General features: G+C 33.7%; 2 protein-coding genes across 7 annotated transcripts in view; one reads left to right on the top strand and one right to left on the bottom strand.

Annotated features, from left to right (window-relative positions):
• The window catches only part of LOC126724277 (putative disease resistance protein RGA4), a 103,520-nt gene that overhangs the window by 3,816 nt on the left and 76,254 nt on the right, over window positions 1-23,450 (top strand). For 2 of the 5 annotated variants that reach the window (XR_007654852.1, XM_050428850.1), the window contains exons 2-20: window positions 115-195; window positions 377-698; window positions 966-1,053; window positions 1,148-1,210; window positions 1,302-1,446; window positions 1,884-1,947; window positions 2,111-2,549; window positions 2,687-2,766; window positions 2,919-2,999; window positions 3,086-3,183; window positions 3,315-3,489; window positions 3,612-3,771; window positions 4,424-4,756; window positions 4,915-4,972; window positions 5,118-5,192; window positions 5,321-5,438; window positions 5,707-5,778; window positions 5,930-6,255; window positions 6,781-7,274. The gene's annotated coding sequence lies outside the window, so the exon portion shown is untranslated. Of the gene's footprint in view, window positions 1-114; window positions 196-376; window positions 699-965; window positions 1,054-1,147; window positions 1,211-1,301; window positions 1,447-1,883; window positions 1,948-2,110; window positions 2,550-2,686; window positions 2,767-2,918; window positions 3,000-3,085; window positions 3,184-3,314; window positions 3,490-3,611; window positions 3,772-4,423; window positions 4,757-4,914; window positions 4,973-5,117; window positions 5,193-5,320; window positions 5,439-5,706; window positions 5,779-5,929; window positions 6,256-6,780; window positions 7,275-23,450 lie in introns of those variants that run through there. The other 3 variants (XM_050428852.1, XM_050428853.1, XM_050428854.1) reach the window with 3 other exon arrangements.
• LOC126724285 (putative RING-type E3 ubiquitin transferase C3H69) lies at window positions 13,330-20,992 on the bottom strand. Of its 2 annotated transcripts, XM_050428860.1 has the most exons (8): window positions 20,800-20,992; window positions 19,853-19,940; window positions 18,949-19,742; window positions 18,534-18,603; window positions 15,111-15,199; window positions 14,951-15,011; window positions 14,403-14,489; window positions 13,330-13,748 (listed from the first exon to the last, which is right to left on the bottom strand). In XM_050428860.1, exons 1-6 carry the CDS (start codon window positions 20,808-20,810, stop codon window positions 14,975-14,977), a joined length of 1,089 nt encoding a protein of 362 aa, XP_050284817.1. In that variant the 5' UTR covers window positions 20,811-20,992; the 3' UTR covers window positions 13,330-13,748; window positions 14,403-14,489; window positions 14,951-14,974. The 2 variants fall into 2 exon arrangements, with proteins under 2 accessions (XP_050284817.1, XP_050284816.1); XM_050428859.1 differs by lacking the exons at window positions 13,330-13,748; window positions 14,403-14,489; window positions 14,951-15,011; window positions 15,111-15,199 and adding an exon at window positions 15,648-16,307 and having other exon boundaries at window positions 20,800-20,991.

Below are 23,450 nucleotides of genomic sequence, written 5' to 3'. Positions count from 1 at the left end.
TCAGAGATTTTCTTGTTAAATTTTATTGATCTTTCAGCAACCAATTTTATTTACACTGCTCATTTTTTTTTTTTTTTTTTTACTAATAAAAAATTTGTAATGTTTTTGACTCAGAATGAATCAGAATGAAAGGAGGTGTATGTATCTGGGCATATTCAGAACCATATGAAAAAGTGCAACAAGTCAACAGCTAAGGTGATTATCTTATTTTGGGTTCATTCTTTTTCCCTCACGTAAAATTTCATTCTAGATATGAATCTCATACTAAGAGGGGACCCAAGAGGGAAGATGCATAAATCCACATTTGTTTGTTCATTCTATTGATTTCTATCTTTATATAAGTTATAAAATGACACTTTTATGTTGCGTTCTTTAGGCGAAGTATACTCGGGAAGGCAGTACTCAATTTCAGGCCCTTAACTTCTTCAAAAAAGCTACACTCTCTTGTTGTTTGATGGTCAGGGGAAGCATTGGGAACCCCAATTTCTTTCTTCGGAGCCGTTTCTTTTCCTGTCCCCTGCCCTGGCATAGTGCTTTGCTTCCGGTTCTTCGGAAAAATCAACTGACTTCCACACTTGTCATATATTCCATACATCACACTAAATAGATTGAAGTCTGGCACTTGTTGATATTTTGATAACATCTGGTGAGAGATCATTATTTGACAACCACCATCTAGGAAGCGGTTTTATATTCAGGTATTTATTATTTTGTTTGCTTCAACTCTTTATTATTACTACCTATTTATATCAACAAACAAACTATCCAGATATGGTTTTTTGGGTTCTTACATAATTGCTGGTTTTTGTTCACTGTACAATGATAACTTAGTTTGGATTAAAAAAATCAATTGAATTCTCACATCGAATGCATAGTCCTCTTTTTTGTAAACCAAACTGACATGAAACATGATATTAGAAACTTTGTTTTATGTTTTTTTCTTCACTTTTTTGGAATGATTCCAGGCAGAAATTGGAGGGAAATGGTCCAAGACTGCTCGAATCCTTAATTGAATGTATTTCAGAAGGATGTTCTGGTCCACTATTACTACAGGTCCATTCATCTCCTTTAAATTAAGTTTTCTTTGTAGATAAATTATCCAAATTCCTCTTGTTTTCCTTCAATTAGAAGTATAATTTTTGTGCAGTATATGGAATATAAAAACAGACCAGAGTTTGTGATCTCCAAAGCGAGTCGATACTCCAATTATGTAAGCCTCTAATGAAAAAGTTGTTGGAAAATCTTTTTTTTTTTCCTTTCATTTATATGCTTATTTTCGTATGTTCTAAAACTTATTTCAGGTAGTTTGGTATGGATAAAGATCACAACTAGGTGTTAACAGAAGGGTTGTTCCATTTCAAGAATGGCTTCATTATGCTCGCAGCTGATTCCTTGGATATTTGACAACTTTTTAATGAAGCTATTGAAAATTTTCAACCTAAACAGGTAATTATTTCAACTCACTATATTTATTTCTTAATTAAAACAAGTAGGCAACGATTCTCAGTTTTTAGCTTTAGTTTCTGTAACTCACTTCACTCTGTAACCATATGAATCTTAAAATGAGTAGTAAAAATCATGTTCTCTACAATGCAACTATAAATTTTTATTTAGTTTTATCTCAGTAAATTGTTATCTGGGAACTGGGAAGGGAAAAAAAAATGTTTTTCACTTAGGTAGATGCTTCATAACACCAATATTATTGAGAAAAAAAAAATCTTGAGATCTGGTCAGTTGATCAGAGGGATTTAACGCCACTACTTTCTTACATCCATGCATCTCCTTTCTAAGTTCGCTTTGAATTTACCAAATACTGGCTCTCTTCATTCTTCCTTTTTGTTTCAGGTTTAGTGAACTTATCAGTTATTGAATTCTGTATGCAGGAACTTTGAATTTGGAAACAGACAGTTTTTAGTGAATTTACAGCAACTACAAGAAGATAAATAGGTGCATATCTTACTCCTATCTTTATATATCTTATTACATAGATTAGGTTACAGGGTTCACTTGTTTTGAATTTTTGGAAATTTGATTGCAAGATAGTAGAAATAGCATTATTTTCCTATCTTTTCCTTTTCCTTAAGTTAATTCTCAAACTTATTTTTGATAGGTTGAATCAGATGAAGACTGTACCTTGGTGTTAGCAACAAGATTACTGCCTATCTTCAGTTAAAGTTCAATTTCAGGGTGACTGGTTCTTAGACTTTTCAGCCACCCTTTGTGAAACCTAAGCTGATTGCAAACATTTATCTTAGTGTAATTGTTTCAATAACAAAACAAGCTTGTGATGAATTTTTTTTTTTTTTTTTTTTTTTTTTTAATGCTTTTCAAATTGGAACCCTTTTACCAATATACATAACTGTACTTTAAAGCATCCATATGAACTTAATTATAAGAACTATCTTGAGAAATATTTTATAGGGATTAAACATCTAGAATATGCCAATTATCAAGAAGAATCAGATAATCTGAAGAAATTTCTGTGGAAATCTGATGATGGGATGTATTGCTTGGATAGTTTCAGGATTTGAGAAGCTGATGCAGCTAAGGTACCAGTTAAACTTGTCTATAATCAAATATTGTGTTTGATCATATTCAAATTTGAAGAATCCTGAGTTGTGACATGTAAATATATGAGGAATAGGTAATGAACCTTATATACTTCTGTTATGTTTTTCCTATGCAGTTCTTGAGGCTGGAGATGGAGTATTTGAGGTACGTCCTACCTTGGCCGACACTCATCTAGGAGGTGATGATTTCAACAAGGTTGAAACAAGATAAATTAGTAGATCTTTAGCTTATATTCTTTGTTTTCTGATTTATTGTTAGCTGTTACTAAATTACACACTTACATTCTATAATTTTAAATAGAGAATAAACTTTAAGAAAGATGAAGGCATAGATCTTCTGAATGACAGGCAAGCTCTACAACGTCTCATGGAGACTGCTGAGAAAGCAAAGATGGAGCTGTCATCTCTGACTCAAACCAATAATATTAGGTATGTGGCTGTTTCTATGCCTTCTTTCTTTAAGTTGATCTCTCTCTCTTTGCCATAATCACAGAGAAAAACATTTGCTTTTCCAGTTTACCTTTCATTATCGCCATTCGGATGGCCCAAAACACATTGACACCATGCTGACTAGTGTCAAATTTGAAGAACTGTGTTCAGATTTGTTAGACAGGTATGCCTTTTGACAATTGAAATTATTAGACATATGTAATATGACTGTATTTTTTTTATCTCCATCACTTCAGTTTTCTTTCTTTTGATTTTGAACTCTCTTTTTCTCTCATCTGTTCTCTCATCTGGTAGTCTAATTGCGTGCTTAAGTTCTCTGGATTACAACTCATAAGCTTTAATCACCAGTTGAAACTTCCTTGAGAGATGCAAAGCTTTCCAAAGATATGGATGTAATTCAACTTGTATCCCAGCTGTTTAGGAGCTGAAAAATACGGATGAAGTTTTTGTTCTTGGGGCTGTAGTTCAGGTTTGTCCTTTTCTTGTTATTATCTAATCCAACTTATTATTTTTTTGTTACTTTTATTTCCAGACTCGTGTTTTTTTGCTAGAGAAGTTAATGACATTGTGCTCTTGGATGTCTCACCATAGAAGGACTTGAAACTTCGGGTGGTGTCAACTTCACCAACTTCCAAATCAGAGGTGTTCTCCACCGCAGCAGATGGACAGACCAGTGAAGAGATTAATGTCTATCAGGGTGAGAGAGAGTTTGTGAGGGACAACCAGTGCTAGCACCATGCCAAGTGATGGGGTATGTATTTGCAAAAACTGTTGTTTTGAAGAGAATTTGGATTTTGCTCAAACTAGATATATCAAGTTTTAGTTCTTAACAGAAGGCATGAATTAGAATCTGGTGGTTGAGGACGTTGTGGCTAGAGATATTATTAGAATGATTTTGAATAAGCCTAAAACCCAACTCTCTTAGCTAACTATAATTAATTCATCTATTTGAGAAATAACTAATTATATATCAAGAAAAATTTAGACCACTAGTGGAATATGCTGTTTTCTTATATTATAGTTCTAGAACCATAGCCATCGGCAGTGGCTGCGAATCCACCCTCCCCCCTCCTGTTTATGTTCTAATTAGTGTGTAGACTGAAAAATGCTTTTATGTCTTCATTTTTTTTAACTTCAATGTTTTTTTTCTTATAATTTATATTGTAGCACAAGAAGCTTCTTGTTTTTATGTTTATTACCTCTTTCAATGATGTTACCATGTTCTACAAAGAACCAACATCTTTCTTTTCTTTCTGAAATCTCGGCATTTCAAGCATATATGTTTTTCAATTTAAAAAAAATTAAAAAATGGAAACGTTCACTTTTTTTATTAGTACCTGTAAACCTAACCTAATTATATTACTAAACCCCATGTATGTATGTACAAAATAAAAATGTTGCAGGTGGATAGGATGGTTAAAGAAGCTGAAAATTTTGCAAAAGGAAGACAAGGAAAAGAGGGATGCCATAGACACAAGGAATCTAGCTGACTCAGTTTTGTACCAAACTAGAAGCAACTAAAAGAGCTGGGAGACAATGTTCTTAGCTAGACAAGGAGAATGTAGAGGCTAAAGTGAATGAGGTCATGGATGCCATCTTTGGTGGTTCTACCCAAGCCATTAAAGATGCAATGGCTGTCCTGAATCAAGAAATTATGTAACTGCGGTAGTCAATGTTAATGTGAATTTGAATTGGTTCCGAACCTTAGGAACAAGTACAACGAGTCCATGGCTTAGGTGATTATCTTGATTTGTGTTTCATTCTCTTTTCCCTTTGCATAAAAATTTCATTCTAGATATGATTCACATTTATTTGTTCATTCTAATGATTTCTGCCTTCATATAAACTACAAAATGACGTTTCTTTGTTTGGGTTCTTGATTTTGAATAAACAGGGTAATATCAATAACATTCTGGTGACAACTACCCTCTAGGAAGCTGTTTTATATTCAGGTATTTGTTATTTTGTTAGCTTTAACACTTTATTATTACTACCTATTTTTATCAACAAACAAGAATATCCAGTGTGGTTTTTGGGTTCTTACATTATGTCTGATTTTTGTTCATTGTACAACAATAACTTAGTTTGGACATGCAGAAGCGCTGTGATGGATTTTACTTTAAGCACACTATTTGGATACAAAGATAGGATCAATAAAATGAAAATATAGAGGTAACCAATTGAATTCTCACATCAAATGCATAGTTCTTTTTTTTGTAATATCACTGTATTTGTTTTGTCTCCATCACTTCAGTTTTCTTTCTTTTGATTTTGAACTCTCTTTTTTTGTCACCTGGTAGTCTACTTGCCTGCTTAAGTTCACTGGATTACAACTGCAATTAACATTCTCATAGGCTTTGAGCACCAGTTGAAACTTCCTTAAGAGATACAAAGCTTTACTTCAAAGATATCAATGAGGTAATTCTACTCACATTGGGATTTCCAATTTGTGCTTATCAACACTATGGTGCTTGAGTTAATCAATTTGCTTCCAAATCAAACAAAAAAGTCAAATAAATATTCCAAAGTCAACAACAAAAAGGGGAAGGTTGGCCTTACTCTGCTCCAATCATAATGTTTTCATAGATACATATACCATAAAAATGTTAATTAACTATCCTAATCCTATTTAGTAACTCAAATTGTAATGTTTTTGACTCTTATCACTTTTGAATTGGAAACACAGAATGAAAGGATGTGTATATACTAGAGGCATATTCAGAACCATATGAACAAGTGCAACAAGTCAACAGCTAAGGTGATTTTCTTGTTTTGGGATTATTCTATTTTTCTTCACATGAAAAAACAAGTAGAGCTCTCTATTTCTAATATTTTCTATTTTAATAGTTATTGGAACTTGCACTTACTGTTGAGGCATCAATACTTATTTTTGTCTCATTTATTTCCAGACTGGTGTTTTTTAGCTGGAGAAGTTATTGACATTGTGCTCTTGGATGTCTCACCGTGGAAGGACTTGAAACTTTGGGTGGTGTAATGACAAAGATTATCCCAAGGAACACAACTTCACCAACTTTCAAATCAGCAGAGGTGTTCTCCAGCACAGCAGATGGACAGATCAGTGAAGAGATTAATGTCTATCAGGGTGAAAGAGAGGTATTTATCTCTCTGAAAAAAGGATGAGAGAGAGATCATGAGGGACAACAAATCCCTTGGAAGCTTGTGCTTAAGACACCAAAACAGGTGCTAGCACCATCACACCATGCCAAGTGATGAGGTATGTATTTGGAAATACTGTTGTTTTGAAGAGAATTTGGATTTTATTCAAACTAGATATAGCAAGTTTTAGTTCTTAACAGAAGGCATGAATTAGAATCTGGCGGTTGAAAATGCTGTGGCTAGAGATATTATTAGAATGAGTTTGGATAAGCCTGAAACCCAAACTATCTTAGCTAACCATAACTAATTTATTTATTTGATAAATAACTAATATATATATCAAGAAAAATTTAGACCATTGGCAGTGGCCGCAAATCCCCCCCCCCCCAAAAGCCGGTTTATGTTCTAATTTGTATATAGACTGAAAATTGCTTTTATGTCTTCATTTTTGTAACTTTAAATTTTTTTTTTCTTATAATTTATGTTGTAGCACAAGGAGCTTCTGAAATCTCAGCATTTCATGCATCTATGTTTTTAGATTAATAAATATATAAAAATAAATGGAAACGTTCACATTTTATATTAGTAACCTAATTATGTTACTAAAGCCCATATTTGTATGTACAAAATAAAAATGTTGCAGGTGGATAGGATGGTTAAAGAAGCTGAAAATTTTGCAAAAGGAAGACAAGGAAAAGAGGGATGCTGTAGACAAAGAATCAAGCTGACTCAGTTTTGTACCAAACTAGAAGCAACTAAAAGAGCTGGAAGAAAATGTTCCTAGCTAGACAAGGAGAATGTAGAGGCTAAAAGGTCATGGATGCCATCTCTGGTGGTTCTACCCAAGCCATTAAAGATGCAATGGCTGTCCTGAATCAGGAAATTATGTAACTGTGGTAGTCAATGTTGATGTTTAGCTTTTATCGGATTGACTTCTTTGCATGGACGGCCACTATTGTGTAGCCTTGAATTATGTTATAGTTGAGAGAGAACTCTTTGATATAGAGTTATTTGGGTGTATTGGGGTTTGGGTTTGTGAGAGTGGGTCTACACCACTTTTGTACTCTCCATATTTATTAGTGAAACTTTCTCCTTGTTGCCACCCGTGGATGTAGGCCAAAGGCCGAACCACGTAAATCCTTGGTATTCTCTCTTGTGTGTGGTTGTCTATTTTTTTTTCTTCGCTCATATTATTTATTTGGGAGAACTCTTCTAGTACTCCATTTGGGTCATTTAGATCAACCGGTAAAGCAGCTAATGGCGACGATCTGATCAATGTAGATTTTACTATAGCAAAACAATGCTAATTAAAGTGTAATATCTTATAGGATCCCATTACACCTCGTGTTTCCTATAGGGTACTATTCTATGGCTAAAGTAATGTTTGCAGTGGAACATTACAAATAGGGTAAAGCAGCCCTCCGATTAAAGTTGTTTCTTTATAAAAGATTTGCCTAATAAGATCAAATTATGAAAGAAACTAAAAACTGAAAGCATTGTGAATTGTGATGGCACAAACAAAGCAAATATCAAGTCTTTTGCCACTATTGCCTATGCGCCTGTCACCTTCTCAGTTTTTATGAGCTCAAGATTCCTATCTCAAGCATTAGAATAGAAGGAACGTTGGAGATAATTCATTATGGGTTAAAATATAATCAATTTTTATCTTCATTCTCATTCTTCCATAAACAATTGGTGTTTTCCTCCAATTTTATTATGTTTTTTTTAATTAATGAAATGACAAAAAAAAAAAAAAAATTAAACCATATTTCAAAGATAAACTTTTTTTCATTCCTAAAATAGTCTTGATTCTATTTTGATTTTTGATCCCTAAAATATGCATTCCATCACACAGACAAAAAAAACATAACAAAAATAGATAGATGGACACTATAAATTTTCAAGAACAGGAATAGAACCTCTTAACTTTTAAGGGAAAGAATAGAAATATAAATTATATTTCAAGACCGAAAAGAATATTTTTGTCAAAATTATATGTTAGTCAAGAGTTTAAATCATCTACTTTCATATGATTTTCATGTCTGGAATTTTATAAAAGTAAGAAAGACCAATCTTTTTATTATATTTTGCATCTAATTGTTCGATTGAAAATCTTACCATTTTTAAGCAATTAAGTGAGGTGAGAGCCATAGCTAGCCCCTAGTCTATCATGTATAACAACACCACAAAAACAAGTGAAACAGAGAATGAGAGTGAGATCATGGGTGATGAGATTTTTGGTTTTTTTTTTTTTTAATACAAAATATTAAAATTTAAATATAGTTGGTTATTGTTCTGTCTGGTTCAGTCCGGTCCAGTCCATTATGGGACCACGACCGAAAACATATGACACTGTAATACAAGTGTGACATTTGGTAATGCACGTGGCACCTATAAACAACGTCATGTTCATGGTCAAGAGATGTATTCATGCTCTCTTTTCTATGTATTAATGTTGTAAGTGCTAGAAAATTGATGGCTCAAGCCCACTGAGAATAGTGAGGCCCTTACCTTAAAATTAAGCCCAAAACAATATAATTTGTATAGAGAATGGGAAGAAGATTATGATGAAGTTTAATTAAGTTTAGGTCTAAGGCCGAAGATCCAAGCAAGAATGGAAGAAATTGATTCAAAGAGTAATTAATATTAATACTATCCTTGGGTCAGTCTGAGGATGAGTTCTTATACAAGAATTCTATGTAAGTCTTAAGCTCTGTCCTCCACTACTATTCCAGTCCTTATCTTTTTAATCATGTTCTCTTAGAAAAATCCCAAGGTCCCTTTAATTGGGGAGTTCCCCCCTCTTTTATACACTCTTTCCTTTGCATTCTAGCCCTCCACTTGTATACTTCAAGGCTTTCCTTAGGACGTTTGTCCCATCAAAGTTCTGTTGAAGGTGGTAAAAGGGGCTACTTAGCTGTGAATTTACTGTTCAGGTGTCATTTTTTCATTAATGCAGCTAATAAAGTTGTTGCTATGAATTTAATGCGAAGGTAGTAGGTAAGCTTTTACAGGAAACTTCTCCCAGCTGCCTTGGCCCTCTCCTAGAAGGCTACTTCTCCCACTCGGGCGCTCACAAGAAATTGTGCACCTTCCCATCCTCTTCTTGGGTTGAAGGTGCTTTACAAATGAATCGATGAAGGACATATCGCTCCTAGTCCTCCTCATCCTCGAACCCCCACAAATGTATTCATGTTCTTCTTTTTTCTTTCCACACACTATCAAAACATTTATAAAACATGGACATGAACTTATCTATACTATATATAAAAGGATTCCCTTCTTTAAATTGAACTTTTATATGATTAAAAAATACCCTCATTGATGAAGGGTAACTTCTCTTAAAAATTGGGTCATAAATGTCAAACAAATAACCAATCTATCTATACTTTCTACAACACCTATAGCTACTATCCTTTTAAATTCAAAAAGAGAAATCTTAAAATTTAGGTTTTTTTTTTCCCCTTAATGTTAATCTTTTTATTTCCTAAAATTTGGCATTTTTTTTAATTCCTTTTTCATCCAAATAAAACACCACTATTTTTTTTTTTTTTTACTAAGAAAACTCCTACACTTTTAAACACACGTTCAAAAAAGAAATTACAGTTACTGCTTAAAAATTTTTAGAAAAAAAAAAAAAAAAGCCTTTAAGCATGTGCAATGCGCATGCATAGAGGCTAGTAAATTATAAGCATATTTTTGTACACTAATTAGTAATTAATGATTAGAATGCTACATTTTGATACAGAATAATATCTAGTCCTTGTTAAGTTGCATATATGTGGACACATTTTTAAACAAAATAGATACACAATGTAGCAAACTATTAAAATCCCAGGTGCTAAACAAAATAGCAATCGATGTAAAAAATAATTTCAAAATTATAATGAAGATATAACTAAATCTCCTATGGTTCATCCAAGGCAGGTTTCTTCTGTCACTTTAAAAAAAAAATGTTCATAAATTATCCCTCTGGTCTTCCATGCATTCAACATGTTAGATTCGGCTTAGAAGCATGATCTTTCACAACCTATCCAACGCTCACTACTACTATTTGAGAAGAAAGTTTCATTAAAGCGAAATCTAAAACCATGAGAGAAAAGAAAGCTATTTTTCTAAGATCTAATCTATTTTTTTATTAAAAAATAAAAAACAAAAAACCATTGCTTAAAACTACAATGACATATATGCCCTTTTGTAGAAAAAATTTGTAAACTAACGATATGGTGTTGGTCACTTCTGGAGTAAGGCAAGATCTAGAGTCCAATCCCAATCCAAATGAACCCAAACATATTAAATATAAAGCATAATTTATTTTTTTTCATTTCTACTAATCAAGTTTATTTTATGAATTTGTACAATGCTTTTTTTATCTCTTTTTTTTTTTTTTTTTAAATTTCAATTTGTACTACTATATACCTTAAAATGATCATTGAATTTTGAGTCTTTGTCTTTGTCTCCAGGATTTTGAAAATCATTGCTCTGTTTATGAATGAGCTTAGACACTAAAACTAGTGCTAGCACCATCACACCATGCCAAGTGATGAGGTATGTATTTGCAAAAACTGTTGTTTTGAAGAGAATTTGGTTTTTGTTCAATCCAGATATAGCAAGTTTTAATTCTTAACAGAAGACATGAATTAGAATTTTGTGGTTGAAGACGTTATGGCTAGAGATGTTATTAGAATGAGTTTGAATAAGCCTGAAACCCAAACTATCTGAGCTAACTATAATTATTGAATCTATTTGAGAAATAACTAATATATATATCAAGAAAAATTTAGACCATTAGTGGAATTAGCTGCTTTCCCCCTTTGTTTTTGTTCTAATTTGTATATAAACTGAAAAATGCGTTTATATCTTCATTTTTGTAACTTCAATGATGCTACCATGTTCTACAAAGAACCTGCATCTTTCTTTTCTTTCTGAAATCTTAGCATTTCAAGTATGTATGTTTTTGGATTTTTATTTTTTAAAATGGAAACATTCACATTTTTTATTAATACCTGTAAACCTAACCTAATTATGTTACTAAACCCCATGTTTGTATGTACAAAATAAAAATGTTGCAGGTGGATAGTATTGTTAAAGAAGCTTAAAATTTTGCAAAAGGAAGACAAGGAAAAGAGGGATGCCATAGACAAAAAGAACCAAGCTGACTCAGTTTTGTACCAAACTAGAAGCAACTAAAAGAGCTGGGAGACAATGTTCCTAGGTAGACAAGGAGAATGTAGAGGCTAAAGTGAATAATGATGTCAAGGATGCCATTCTGGTGGATCTACCCAAGCCGTTAATGATGCAATGGCTGTCCTGAATCAAGTAATTATGTAACTTTGATGGTCAATGTTGATGTGAGTCATGTGACTTTGAATTGGGTTGTCTGTTAGCTTTTTTCGGATTGACCTCTTTGCATGGACGGCAACTATTGTTTAGCCTTGAATTATATTAAAAGTTTTGAGAGAGAACTCTGTGATATAGAGTTAGTTGGGTGTAATGGGTTTTGGGTTTGTGAGAGTAGTTCTATACCACCTTTGTACTCTCCATATTTGTTAGTGAAATTTTTTCCTTATCGTCGCCTCTGGATGTAGGTCAAAGGCCGAACCATGTAAATCTTTAGTATTCTCTCTTGTTTGTGGTTGGCTATTTTTCTTTTGAGATTTTTTTTTCTTCATAATATTTGTGTGTGAGATCTTTCTAAAGACATAATATTTTTATAAATAAATCTTATGCGGGAGTGCTATCCGGATAACCTTTCCCGCAATAGTCAATCTATAGCCAGTCTAGCCAACTTAGTGTTGTGTTGCTTCTGGCACTACACTTGGGTCATTTAGATTAAACGAAAAAACAACCAAATGGCGATAATCTAATCAATGCAGATTTTACTGGTTGCGAGTAACTCATAGAACTTCTATTCTGACCATGCACACTAGTGTATTTTCTATGTTAGTTTGTACAGCCTATGTTGCTTGTGATTTTGCAAAGTATGGTTATGGTGTGTATATTTTCAATTTGATTTAGAGAATGGTTAGTTGTTAATGGCATAAAAGTTGGCAGACGGTTTAGTCTCCTCTATGGCTAGTTTAAAAATATATTGCTGAATAATATGAATGGATCCAATAACATTTTGAATGGATCCAATAACATTTAGGGTGTTGCCTTCAACAAAATTGATGTAGTCCAAACTCCAAACCAGCATATAATGCTCTAGAAACAACCAAGAGTGTCGCTTTGGCTTCAGCCCAAAAAGGATCACCTTTTACATCGATCCCAGATTCTCAGTCCATGCATGAGTGATGTTGCCTAAATGGTTTCGGCAAATTGCAGCAAGTTATACATTGTTTCACAACAGCATCAGATTGTAAGGTCAAGAGGATTCTAACTTTCAAATATTTCATAAGGTTTGTATTTGTAATATCTGGCCTATAGTATAGCTTTCAAAACAATGTTAATTAAAGTGTAATATCTTAAAGCAGCCCCCAATTAAAGTTTTTTATTTATTTATGTATAATAGATTGGGCTAATAAGATCGAATTGTGAAACTATAAATTGAGAGCATTTTGAAGGCACAAACAAGCGCATTTCAAGTCTTTTGCGACTATTGCATAAGCACTTGTCACCTTCTCAGTTCTAATCAACTCAAGATTTCTATGTAAGGAAGCAGCCTGTAAACAAATGGCACTTGGAGGTTTTAATTGATTATCTCACTTTCTACTTTGATTTTCATTCTAAAGATTTAAAAGGTTTTATTTCTGTCCACAGACAGTTAAAAATGTTCTACATCTGGTGTTTTCGTCAAATCTTGTTAATATTTTTTACGTGTTTTAAAAAAATCATATTACAAAGATGAAGTTTTCATTTCTTAAAAAGTAGTCTTGTTTCTATTTTAATACCCAAGATATGCATTTCGTTCAACAGACAGACGGAAAACATAACCAAAACAGATTGATGAGGGACATTATAAATTTTATGGGCAATTTAGAAATGTAGAATCCTAGACGAAAAGATTATTTTTGCCCAAATTATACATTTATCAAGAGTTTAATCTCCATTCATATATTTTTCATGACTAAAATTATACAATTAAAAACGGCTAAAGTTTTTTTTACTTTTTGCACCAAGACGTTCATTTTTGAGCTAGTAAGCAGGGAGAGGGCGAGAGAGGAAGCTAATCTTTCATGTATAACAAGTGATATAAGTGTCTGTAAACGCTATTGATTTTAGGGAGCTCTTAACCCCATTTACATCCCGCAAGATGCAATGTCCTCAAACAGCAGGAAAATTCAGATTAGAATACAAAAGACCTCAGACAATGTTGCCCAGAACATGTCATCACAGCTCCATATTGACAAGAATGGAAGCCAGAAAAAACAATTATATAAACAGTTCCAAATATATCACTGTTGGTGAGGGAACCATACAGCTAGGTAACAGCACGGCTATTTGCACGTCCATTACTAAAAATCATTATCCCATAAATAGACAGCTGATGATAACTCTCAAACATACCCATCAAATGCATGACGATTTTTATTACTTTGATAGAAGATGCACCTTGATAAATAGTATATCATGCCCAACACTCCATGTTCTGGTCCCCTCCAGCAAGAAAATCTGGAGTTTATGATAGCATTGAGAGATTCAGAGAAAGTGACTAAAAAATATTACATAAAAAAACAATTTCTTCATCTTGACTTTTTCCTGTCGTTTTTTTTAATCATAAATTAATTAAAAAGAAGTGACATGGAGAAAGAATTCCTAGGATTCACAGATTTGTAGAAGAATCTTGAAACCTGATTGGTACGGCAAATGTAAATCCTAACAAAAGCTTATGACCTATAATAAGCTATTACTGCATATTTCATTTGGCATGAGTTGTAAGAATCGCCCAATATTTTCGTGTCAATCCAAGTTAACAATATAAACTTAGAAATAAGAACCAATCATCAAGTCAAATACCAAGGTCAAACCCACAACTTGTTACTTTTTGTGTAAGGCACTTGACATTGCACCAAAACCCAACCTCTAAATCACTTTGTTGGACCAAAAAAATACTGAAACCTAAAATTCCCAACACCCATAACAGGTAGAATCAAACATCTCACCATTGAAAGGTTAATAAATACAACTAGGAAGCAGAGGCAATGGAACCAAAATATATATTTGTAAAGCAAAGAGACATTGAAGGTCACTTCTGGGGTCCAACTGAGCAACCATCAACTTACACAAATCTTAGAAAAGCAAATAAATATCTCTATTGCATCATACCTCAAAAACAACCGGAGTGCCACACTGGCATTTGAAAAGAACTCAGCAATTGAAGTGGCGCATGATTTCTCCATATCATTAGATATCCTGCAATATGAATACAGGTTCAAGCAATTAAGAGATTTTTTGCAATTGATGAAACTGGTGCAATTGATAACCAGTTTTTTGGCAAAACCACAGTGCTAAGGTGGTATTATAAGTTTATAACCATCAAGACAATCATTTAGATTCAGTGAGTATGAGAGCATGCCATCATTGAAACCTTTCCTGATGGCCAACAAAGCCATTATTTGTCAAAGACTGATATTTTTTGCTCAATATACCTAGCATGTCAATGACTGCTAATGCATTCCAAGTAGAGGTCAGGTAAAACCCTTGCACCACGGGTACACAGTATACAAATTTACTTTTATTTATTAGTTTGAGCTCTTGTTGGAATAAAAAATTTCCTAAAATTAAGGAACATCAAAAAATTAATCCACATGTCAAGTCCTAATGTACAAATACTTGTACAGAAAGCAGAATCCAAGTCATAACTTCATACTTACTCTAGACTATAATACAGCATCTGTTCACCTTATACGCATGTTACCAAGGAACTCTGACAGCCTGGCAATAACCAAAACTCAGTGAGCATGGGAGTATGAAATTATTTAAGGGAAAAAAAAATGGACCGAGTAGAATAACAACAAAAGGTACAGACAAAACCTAATATTTTTAGCTATCACAGCTTCTCCATCTTCAGACCCAAGATGACGTAGAACTACCTCCTCTAGACGGCCATCTCGATATGCATGCTGCAATAAGAGAACATCCACGCAGAAAAACCTAATGAGGCTCTGAACTTATTACATTGCATGCAACCCCCATAACCAAAATAGGGGAAATAAAAAGCAGATGCATATACTTTCAAGCTGAGAAGGCTCATAAACCTGTACAGAGAAAAATGATGCAGCACAGAAAATGAGTACATTTGTAACATGACATACAAGTCACAAAGATGAGCCTTCTGTAACAACCCATATTTGCAAGCAAACAACTTCATAAAGCAAGTCCACAGAACCCATTACTGAAGGTTTTTAAAAAGAAGCTCAACAAGCTTAGTAACCCCTCTTCCACTCATGGGAAAGAAATATAACAAATATAACATTATACACCACAGTGGTAATCACTTCACCGGCCATGTTTGTCAAATGTCTTAAAATATCAAACTGTAAGGAGCATAAACTCACTAAAAAGAGAAAATGTGTAAAAGGAAGACCTTCAAACAGGAAATTGAAGTGTACATGTCAAACTACAAGAAAGTTCTTTGCTTACAAAGTATCCAAGGAAACTGAGCACCATTAATGACAAACATAAAATTATTATGTGCTCCAGCAATCAAATATCTACCAAAGAACCTACACTTCCAGGCTTATTGACATCAACATTGGATAATGCCAGTAATCATCCCAAGCAGAAACAATCTAACCCCAGCAGGGAACCAAGATATCAATTATAAATAATAGTATCTTGTCATAATAGAGTTCAAAAACTACAAGCAAGTCTTTCTGCTGATGCAAAGAGTAGTAGGCTGACAAAATGCCAACAGGGCAATGTTTAGAAAATCCCCACAGACAATCAACATGATTACAACTGGCTATGTCTAGTAGCTCATGGGCTATAAAAATCTTCTTCATCACTTGATGAGTCAGATGTATCCAGAATCAGATCCCTTAATAAAAGAGCCATCTCCAAGGATGTTAATTCTTCCATGGGGTCGAGAGCTGTCTCGGAGGCTGTTAATTCTTCTATGGAGTTGAACATATCAAACAGGTCATCCACAAAACCAGATCTTCGTGGAGGGGGCCTTCGTGGAGGGGGCCTGTGATGTCTCCAAGTGTATGAGCCTGGCTTGACCTTATGCTGGAACACAACAAACATTCTACCCATTAAAGGAGTCATAAAGCTAACCCTCTCCTAGATGGAAGTAAATTACAAACAAAAGGTGTATAATTCTTGGAACAGCATTGACTAGAAGCCATTCTGACAGCAACTCTAGGAACATCAATAATACAACTGCCACAAAAAAGAAGAAGAAATAGACCGTTTGTGCCCCACCTATACTTATCGATAAAGCCAGAAAATAAACCACAGAGACTCAGAAAAACAAGCACAAAAGAGAGAGAGTGTGAGAGAACAAAATTGTCACATTGTTTTAGAAAATGTTAATTTGCTATGCTCGCCTTCGGTGAGGTAAGCAATTTGTAATTTTGTAGATGATTATATCAGTTCCTGGCACAGAATAAAGATATGGGACACTTGAAATGCACAATGTAGCAACCAACTGTCTATTATGTGGATTGGTACCTCCCAAGCACATACGTGCTTGGGATACAGGGAAGGGAGGGGTTCAGGTAGTAGCATTAGGATTTCTAACCAATTAAAAAAAAAAAATATATATATATATATATATATATACTAATAATAATAAACCGAAGTAAGAAAGGAGCATGTTCAATAGGGAAACTTGGGAGGCCTTAGTGAAAAGCAAACAGGAAAGTACCACTAGTACCATAACATCCTTAGTGACATAGGGTTATACTGGTGCTTCGGGTATAATCTGGCAAGAAGGGGATATGAAATGCAAATGTCTGAATTACAGGCAAAAAAGTCCTGAGGTGCTGGCAGTTGCAGGTTATTGGTTACTCGGTGCTAATAAGAACAAGAGTAAGATGTAAGTTGTGAAGATGAGGGGTGGTATTCCAATCTGGGTGGTCACGGTGTTGGTAGAGATGGTATCAACATAGTCAAGTGAAAGGGTATATTCTCTTTTCTAGGTATTATTTTATTCATGTTGTTAAAAGTATGTGGTTAAATGATAAAATTTACCATATCCCAATAGCTTAAGCTTAAGCTTTTGGGGCAATCAGTAATTTAACACATGTTCTTTTTTTCTTTCCACACTATTAATAAATTTACAAAACAAGGACATGAGCTTATAACTTATAAGCTTATTTGTGTACACTAATTAGTAATTTATGATTAGAATGCTACATATAGATGCATAATAATACCCTACTCCCTGTTTAGGTTGCATATATGTAGACACAGGTTTAAACAAAATAGATACACCATGTAGCAAACCATTAAAATCCCAGGTGCTAAACAAAATAGCAATCAATGTAAAATATAATTTCAAAATTATAAATAATACATAACTAAATCTCCTATGGTTCATCCAAAGCAGGTTTCTTCTGTAACTTCAAAAAGAAAAAAAGTTAATAAATTATCCCCTGGTCTTCCAGTTACCACTAAGCAAGCCCAGTTAATCACAACAGGCTTTGTTTTGCTGTTGAGATGCAACCCAAAACAATAATAACACTAAAGACAACAGCATCAACAACAATAATACATCAAATCATCATTAAAGGTTATGATGTAGTACTGTTTTCCAAAGCCAGGTTGATCCAATAAAAAATACTTATCTCAATAATCTAGGATGCATACTAATATACCAAAAAGGAGGACCATTCTGATATGTGAAACAAAAAGGTGAACGCTGTAGGCCATGTTCACTGGAATGTGGAATGATGTGAGAAGGATTGTATATAATTGTATAGATGATTTCCTTAGAAGTAAGAAAGTTGTATGATTTTGATATCAGTCATTATGTTTCTTTAGAAAAAGGAAGAGAAGGGAAGAAATGATAAGAAATTTTCAGATTTCCAAACTTGTATATCTGAACTAAAGCATAACTTGTCTTATATTCTTGTGTAAAACACCATTGTGTTCAATTAAGCAACGGAGAATGCATGCAACTACTCAAAAGATAATTAAAAGAAAACCAAAAAGAAAAAACAAGTCATCAACCAACAAAATGCAAAATACAACAATTATAGAAAACCACCACATCTTCACAGCAAAATCCCAGAAGATCAAGAATCAATGAGACATAAATCTTTACTAACACAGAATAATAAATTTCCAGGTAGTAAAGGATGCTTACAATAACCATTACACTAAAGAGAATCAAATTTGATTATATGTATAGCATTCAAGTAAAACCATTGCACTTAAGATTAGTTAAACCAGAAACCTTTGAAAAATGAAAATCGCAATAACTATTTATCTTATTAACATTCACGTTACCTTATAAAAGCAACTACTCCCAAATGGGCAGTTTCCATTCCCAAAATCAAAGTGCTTGCAATCAATGGACCTGCAAGAAAGACAATAACAAATTACAAAACTGAGAACAACAATATGCGTTCACAATACTTCAATTGTTAGTTATCTAAATTGTTAATCAGTTTCTTGAATTTACTACCAACACTTTCAGGAAAATTGACTAAACAGTATCTGAAAGCCGCAAGTTCTCCAAAACTTTCTGATAGAATTTTCTCAACTAAACAAGAGAGTAGTAGTAGATGACTCCGTGTTACTAGAATGTTAGTGAATTACAACTCTAGTAGAAGTATTTAAAGGGGGACACAAATCAAATTTGAAAATCAAAAACCAGAAACAGGATCACAATGTCTATCATCTAGACGAGTTAAGAAATTACTTGAGCTTTGCCTTGTAGCTATCAACAATGTCCTGCTTCTCTTCCTTCGAAGAATACCAAATGACACTTGGAATAACAAAGTATGATAACTTACGACAAATTGGGCATGCCCTCAATGCACTATTGACATCCATCCCAGAGGTTGGAGAACTACTACGCCAATTCCTAATGCAGGATATACAGAATGGATGGTCACATTCTGACAGCAACCCAAACTTCCGTTCTGCTGCCGTGGGCTTCGAGAGAACACGTTCTAGACAAACACTGCATTCTATTTCTTGACTATGTTTTAATGCCTCCAAGTGCTTTTGCTTTTTCTCACATGATTTCAAATGCTCCTCTCTTTCCTCAGGTCTGAAAGGATGCAAGCAATGTTTTCCACATGTGGGACATAAGTCACCATGTAAATGAGGGCATTTTTCTCCTCGGGGACAATTACCGGCAGCAGCAAATGAACAGATGGGATGGTCAGATGGTCTAATACTGCTAGCTTCCCCAATATCCCAGTCATCTAGAGAATCGTGGTGCCCATACTCTTGATTCCAGGCAGGTTTAGTAGGAGGAATGAAAGGTCTACTTGAAGCAGATAGCTCCATAGGACTTCCTGGGACAGGCGTCAGACCACCTAATACAGATCTAGTACTATTACCCGGAGGAACAATATCTGAAACGAGAGATTGGCGTGTATTTGTTGATGAAGATGAAGCAGAAGAATGGCTTCGAGAAGCTTTAACATGTTCGTATCTGCAACGACTACCATATGCACAAAGTCCTTTCTGATAATAGGTGCAAATCTGTGACCAAAAAAGCCAGCAAGAGTCAATGATAAAGAAAGAAGGAAACCTTACTAAATGAAAATTAATGGGCAAATATAATGAAATCAAGCTGAGATCAAAAGATTTACGTTATGTGGAGGATCCTTCCAATCATGTGAAAACTCACAATGCTCCCCTTTCAGACACGCCCCATGAGCAAAGAACTTGCAGAGAACCCTGCAGGAGCAAGAAAAATCAAAGATCATAAAAATTCCAATCATCTTCAACCCCAAAAATAAATAAATCAATTAATTTCTATATAACCCCTACCCCACCCAATTTAGGTGTCCCATAGAAAAAAAAGAATCCTGATTACAAAATCTTCATTTCAGCTCCCAAATCTTCTTTGCCACCAAACAAAAGTCAGAAACTTCAACCAAAAAAAAAATCTTTTTTTCTTAAGAAAAATTTTAAAATACATCAAAGTTACATGAATTGATCTTCCTCTTTAAACATTAATAATTCCTCACAAAAGGCAACCAATTAAACATAAAAACCCAACTCTCAAATTATCTTTGCCACCAAACAAAAGTCAGAAACTTCAACAACAACAACAAAAAAAAAAAAAAAAAACTCTAACACATCAAAGTTACATGAATTGATAGCCATAGTCTTTCACAAAAGGTAACCACTTAAACATAAAAACCCAGCTCCCACATTTTCTTTGCAACCAAACAAAACTCAGAAACATCAAAGAAATTAAATCTTTTCGAAATACATCAACCTCACAAAAGCTAAGAACTTAAACATACCCAAAAAAAAAAAAAAAAAACCCATTCTTCTTTATTAAAGCACAGTAACAACAAGCATATAAGCACAAAATAATCACAAAATCAATTCAATTCCATACTCAACCAAGATCAAATTTTCACAAAATTGAACAAGAAAAAAATCGAAAATTAAAAATTAAAAATTAAAAAAATCAATCCAATCGCTATCAATGCCACAAAGATCAAAAACCAAGCATAGAATAATATCAAATTAAATTGAAAAAAAAAAAGAACAGAAAAAAGAATAGGATTGAAGAATCACTCACCTCTTGGACATGGATAGATATTGAGAGAGAGAGATAGAAAGAGAAAATTCGAAACCCTAAAGCTCGAGATCGAATTGATTTGAAATGAAGGGAGCTGAAAAGAGAAGAAAAAGAAAAGAGGAGAGAGATAGAGAGAGAGAGAGAGTCTCTGTGAGAAGACTTAGGGCTTTTTGGCGGTACGTGTACTACTGTGTACGGTGTGTGAATTTTTTTTGGGGTTATTGGGTTTTGAGGTGAAATTATGGAAATGGCCCTTGGTGGGAAAAAGAGAGATAGAGTGTGTTGTTGGTTAAGAGTAGGGGTAGTAGTGGAATTGTGGTGAAGTTTTTTTTAAAATGAATTTGATAGGATATGAACCTTTGCTTCTACTTTGTGATTGGTTGTGTCTTGTTAAGACAGTAATTGGTTTGTGATGTTTCAAAAAAGTTTTTTTTTTTTTTTGTAATATAAATTACAATTATACACCTTTGTTGGAAATATGAGTAAAACATAAATTCGGTTTATTACATTAATTTTAATTATTTTTAGAAATATATTGTTGTTTGTATTTTATTGGTTACTACAATTATGTATTTAAATTTAATTGTTGAATCTAATACATTATAGTTAAGGATTGTATCTAAGTTTTAACCTATTAATGACATCTTTTATAAAAAACAAAAAATTATTTTTATACATAAAAAAAGATAATACTTTGTTATAAGTAGAAGATAGAATATATATATATATATATATATATATATATTTAGAGATAATTACAACATGCTGTTAACCCTTTCCCCCCTAGACCCCCAAACACTTTGTACATGTGGAGGTACCAATTCAACTATAAGGCATTTGGCTAATATTTTTATATTTTGTTCCTCTCGTCCGTAGTTATCTTCTCAACGGTTATCATGAGAGGCACAAATCATGTGATTAAAAAATTCCATAAAAGAATTCACACATGATTCTTCTAAATTTAAAATACAAAGTATTGTAAACTATAATCTCTCTCTCTCTCTCTCTCTCTCTCTCTCTCTCTCTCTCTCTCTCTCTCTCTCATCAAAGCTGACTAATGGTTCTAGGTAGGTTATATTTATTTGCCAGATATTCAGTATGAGAGGCACAAATTATGTGATTAAAAAACTTCCATGAAAGCATTCACACTCGACTCTTCATAAGCTAAAATACAAAGAGTTTTGTAACGTAGTCTCTCTCTCTCTCTCTCTCACACACCCACGCGCGCGCGCGCGCGCGCGCACACACACACATCAATGTCGACTAGTGGTTTTGGGTTGATTATAGTTATCTGCCAGATGTTCAATATGAAAGGCACAAATCATGTGATTAAAAAGCTTCCATAGAAGCATTCACACTCGATTCTTTGAAAGCCAAAATAAAGAATTTTGTAATGTAGACTCTCTCTCTCTCTCTCATCAATGCCAATTGTTGGTTCTGGGTTAATTATAGTTATTTGCCAAATGTTTAATATGAGAGGCACAAATCATGTGATTAAAAAGCTTCCATAGAAGCATTCACAATCAATTCTTCGAAAGCCAAAATACAAAGAGTTTTGTAACATAAACTCTCTCTCTCTCTCTCTCTCTCTCATCAATGCCGACTATAGTTATCTGCTAGATGTTCAATATGAGAGGCACAAATCATGTGGTTAAAAAGCTTCCATAAAAGCATTCACACTCGATTCTTCAAAAGCCAAAACAAAGAGTTTTATAACGTAGACTCTCTCTCTCATCAATGCTGACTAATGGTCCTAGGTCCATTATAATCATCTACTAGATCGTCAACATGAGAGGCACGAATCATGTAATTAAAAAGCTTCCTTAAAAGCATTCGCACTCGATTCTTCGAAAGTAAAAATAGAGAGTATTGTAAACTCTCTCTCTCTCATAAACGACGACTAGTGGTTAATGGTCCACTATAGTCATATACAGAGTGGTCAACATGGAAGGCACGAATTATGTGATTGAAAAGCTTCCATAAAAGCATTCACACTCAATTCTTCGAAATCAAAATAGATAGTATGGTAAACAAGAATCTCTCTCTCTCTCTCAATGTCTACTATAGTAATCTACTAGACAGTCAACATGAGAGGCACAATTGATGTGATTAAAAAACTTCATAAAAAAGCATTCACACTCAATTCTTAAAGTCAAAATAGGGAGTATTGTAAATTAGAATCTCTCTCTCTCTCTCTCTCTCTCTCTCATCAATGTCAACTAATGGTTCTGGGTCGACTATAGTCATCTACGAGATGGTTAGCACAAGAGGCAAAATCATGTGATTTAAAAGCTTCCATAAAAGCACTCACACTCGATTCTTTGAATTTCAAAATAAAGAGTATTTTAAACTAAAATCTCTCTCTCTCTCATCAATAGTATTGCCTGGGTCAATACTATTAGTTTGACATTGTTGAGTTGATACCGTTATCTATTCACTCATCAAGTTATATGGGAAAAATGGGTAAATACCCTTACTTTTAAAACTATGTAGGAAAATACCCCTGTTTTGAAACTATCTAGCAAAATATCCCTATTTTTGAAATTCGATTTTAACAAAATCAAGTTACAGGTAGAACTTGAGTTCTATGCATATTTTGTCACTTAATTTTTTTTTTTTGAAAATTTAAATGAAATTTGACATTGCTAATT

This window comes from Quercus robur, chromosome 4, assembly GCF_932294415.1.
Source record: "Quercus robur chromosome 4, dhQueRobu3.1, whole genome shotgun sequence".
Lineage (NCBI taxonomy): Eukaryota > Viridiplantae > Streptophyta > Magnoliopsida > Fagales > Fagaceae > Quercus > Quercus robur.
This window is presented reverse-complemented; position numbering and strand designations above follow the sequence as displayed.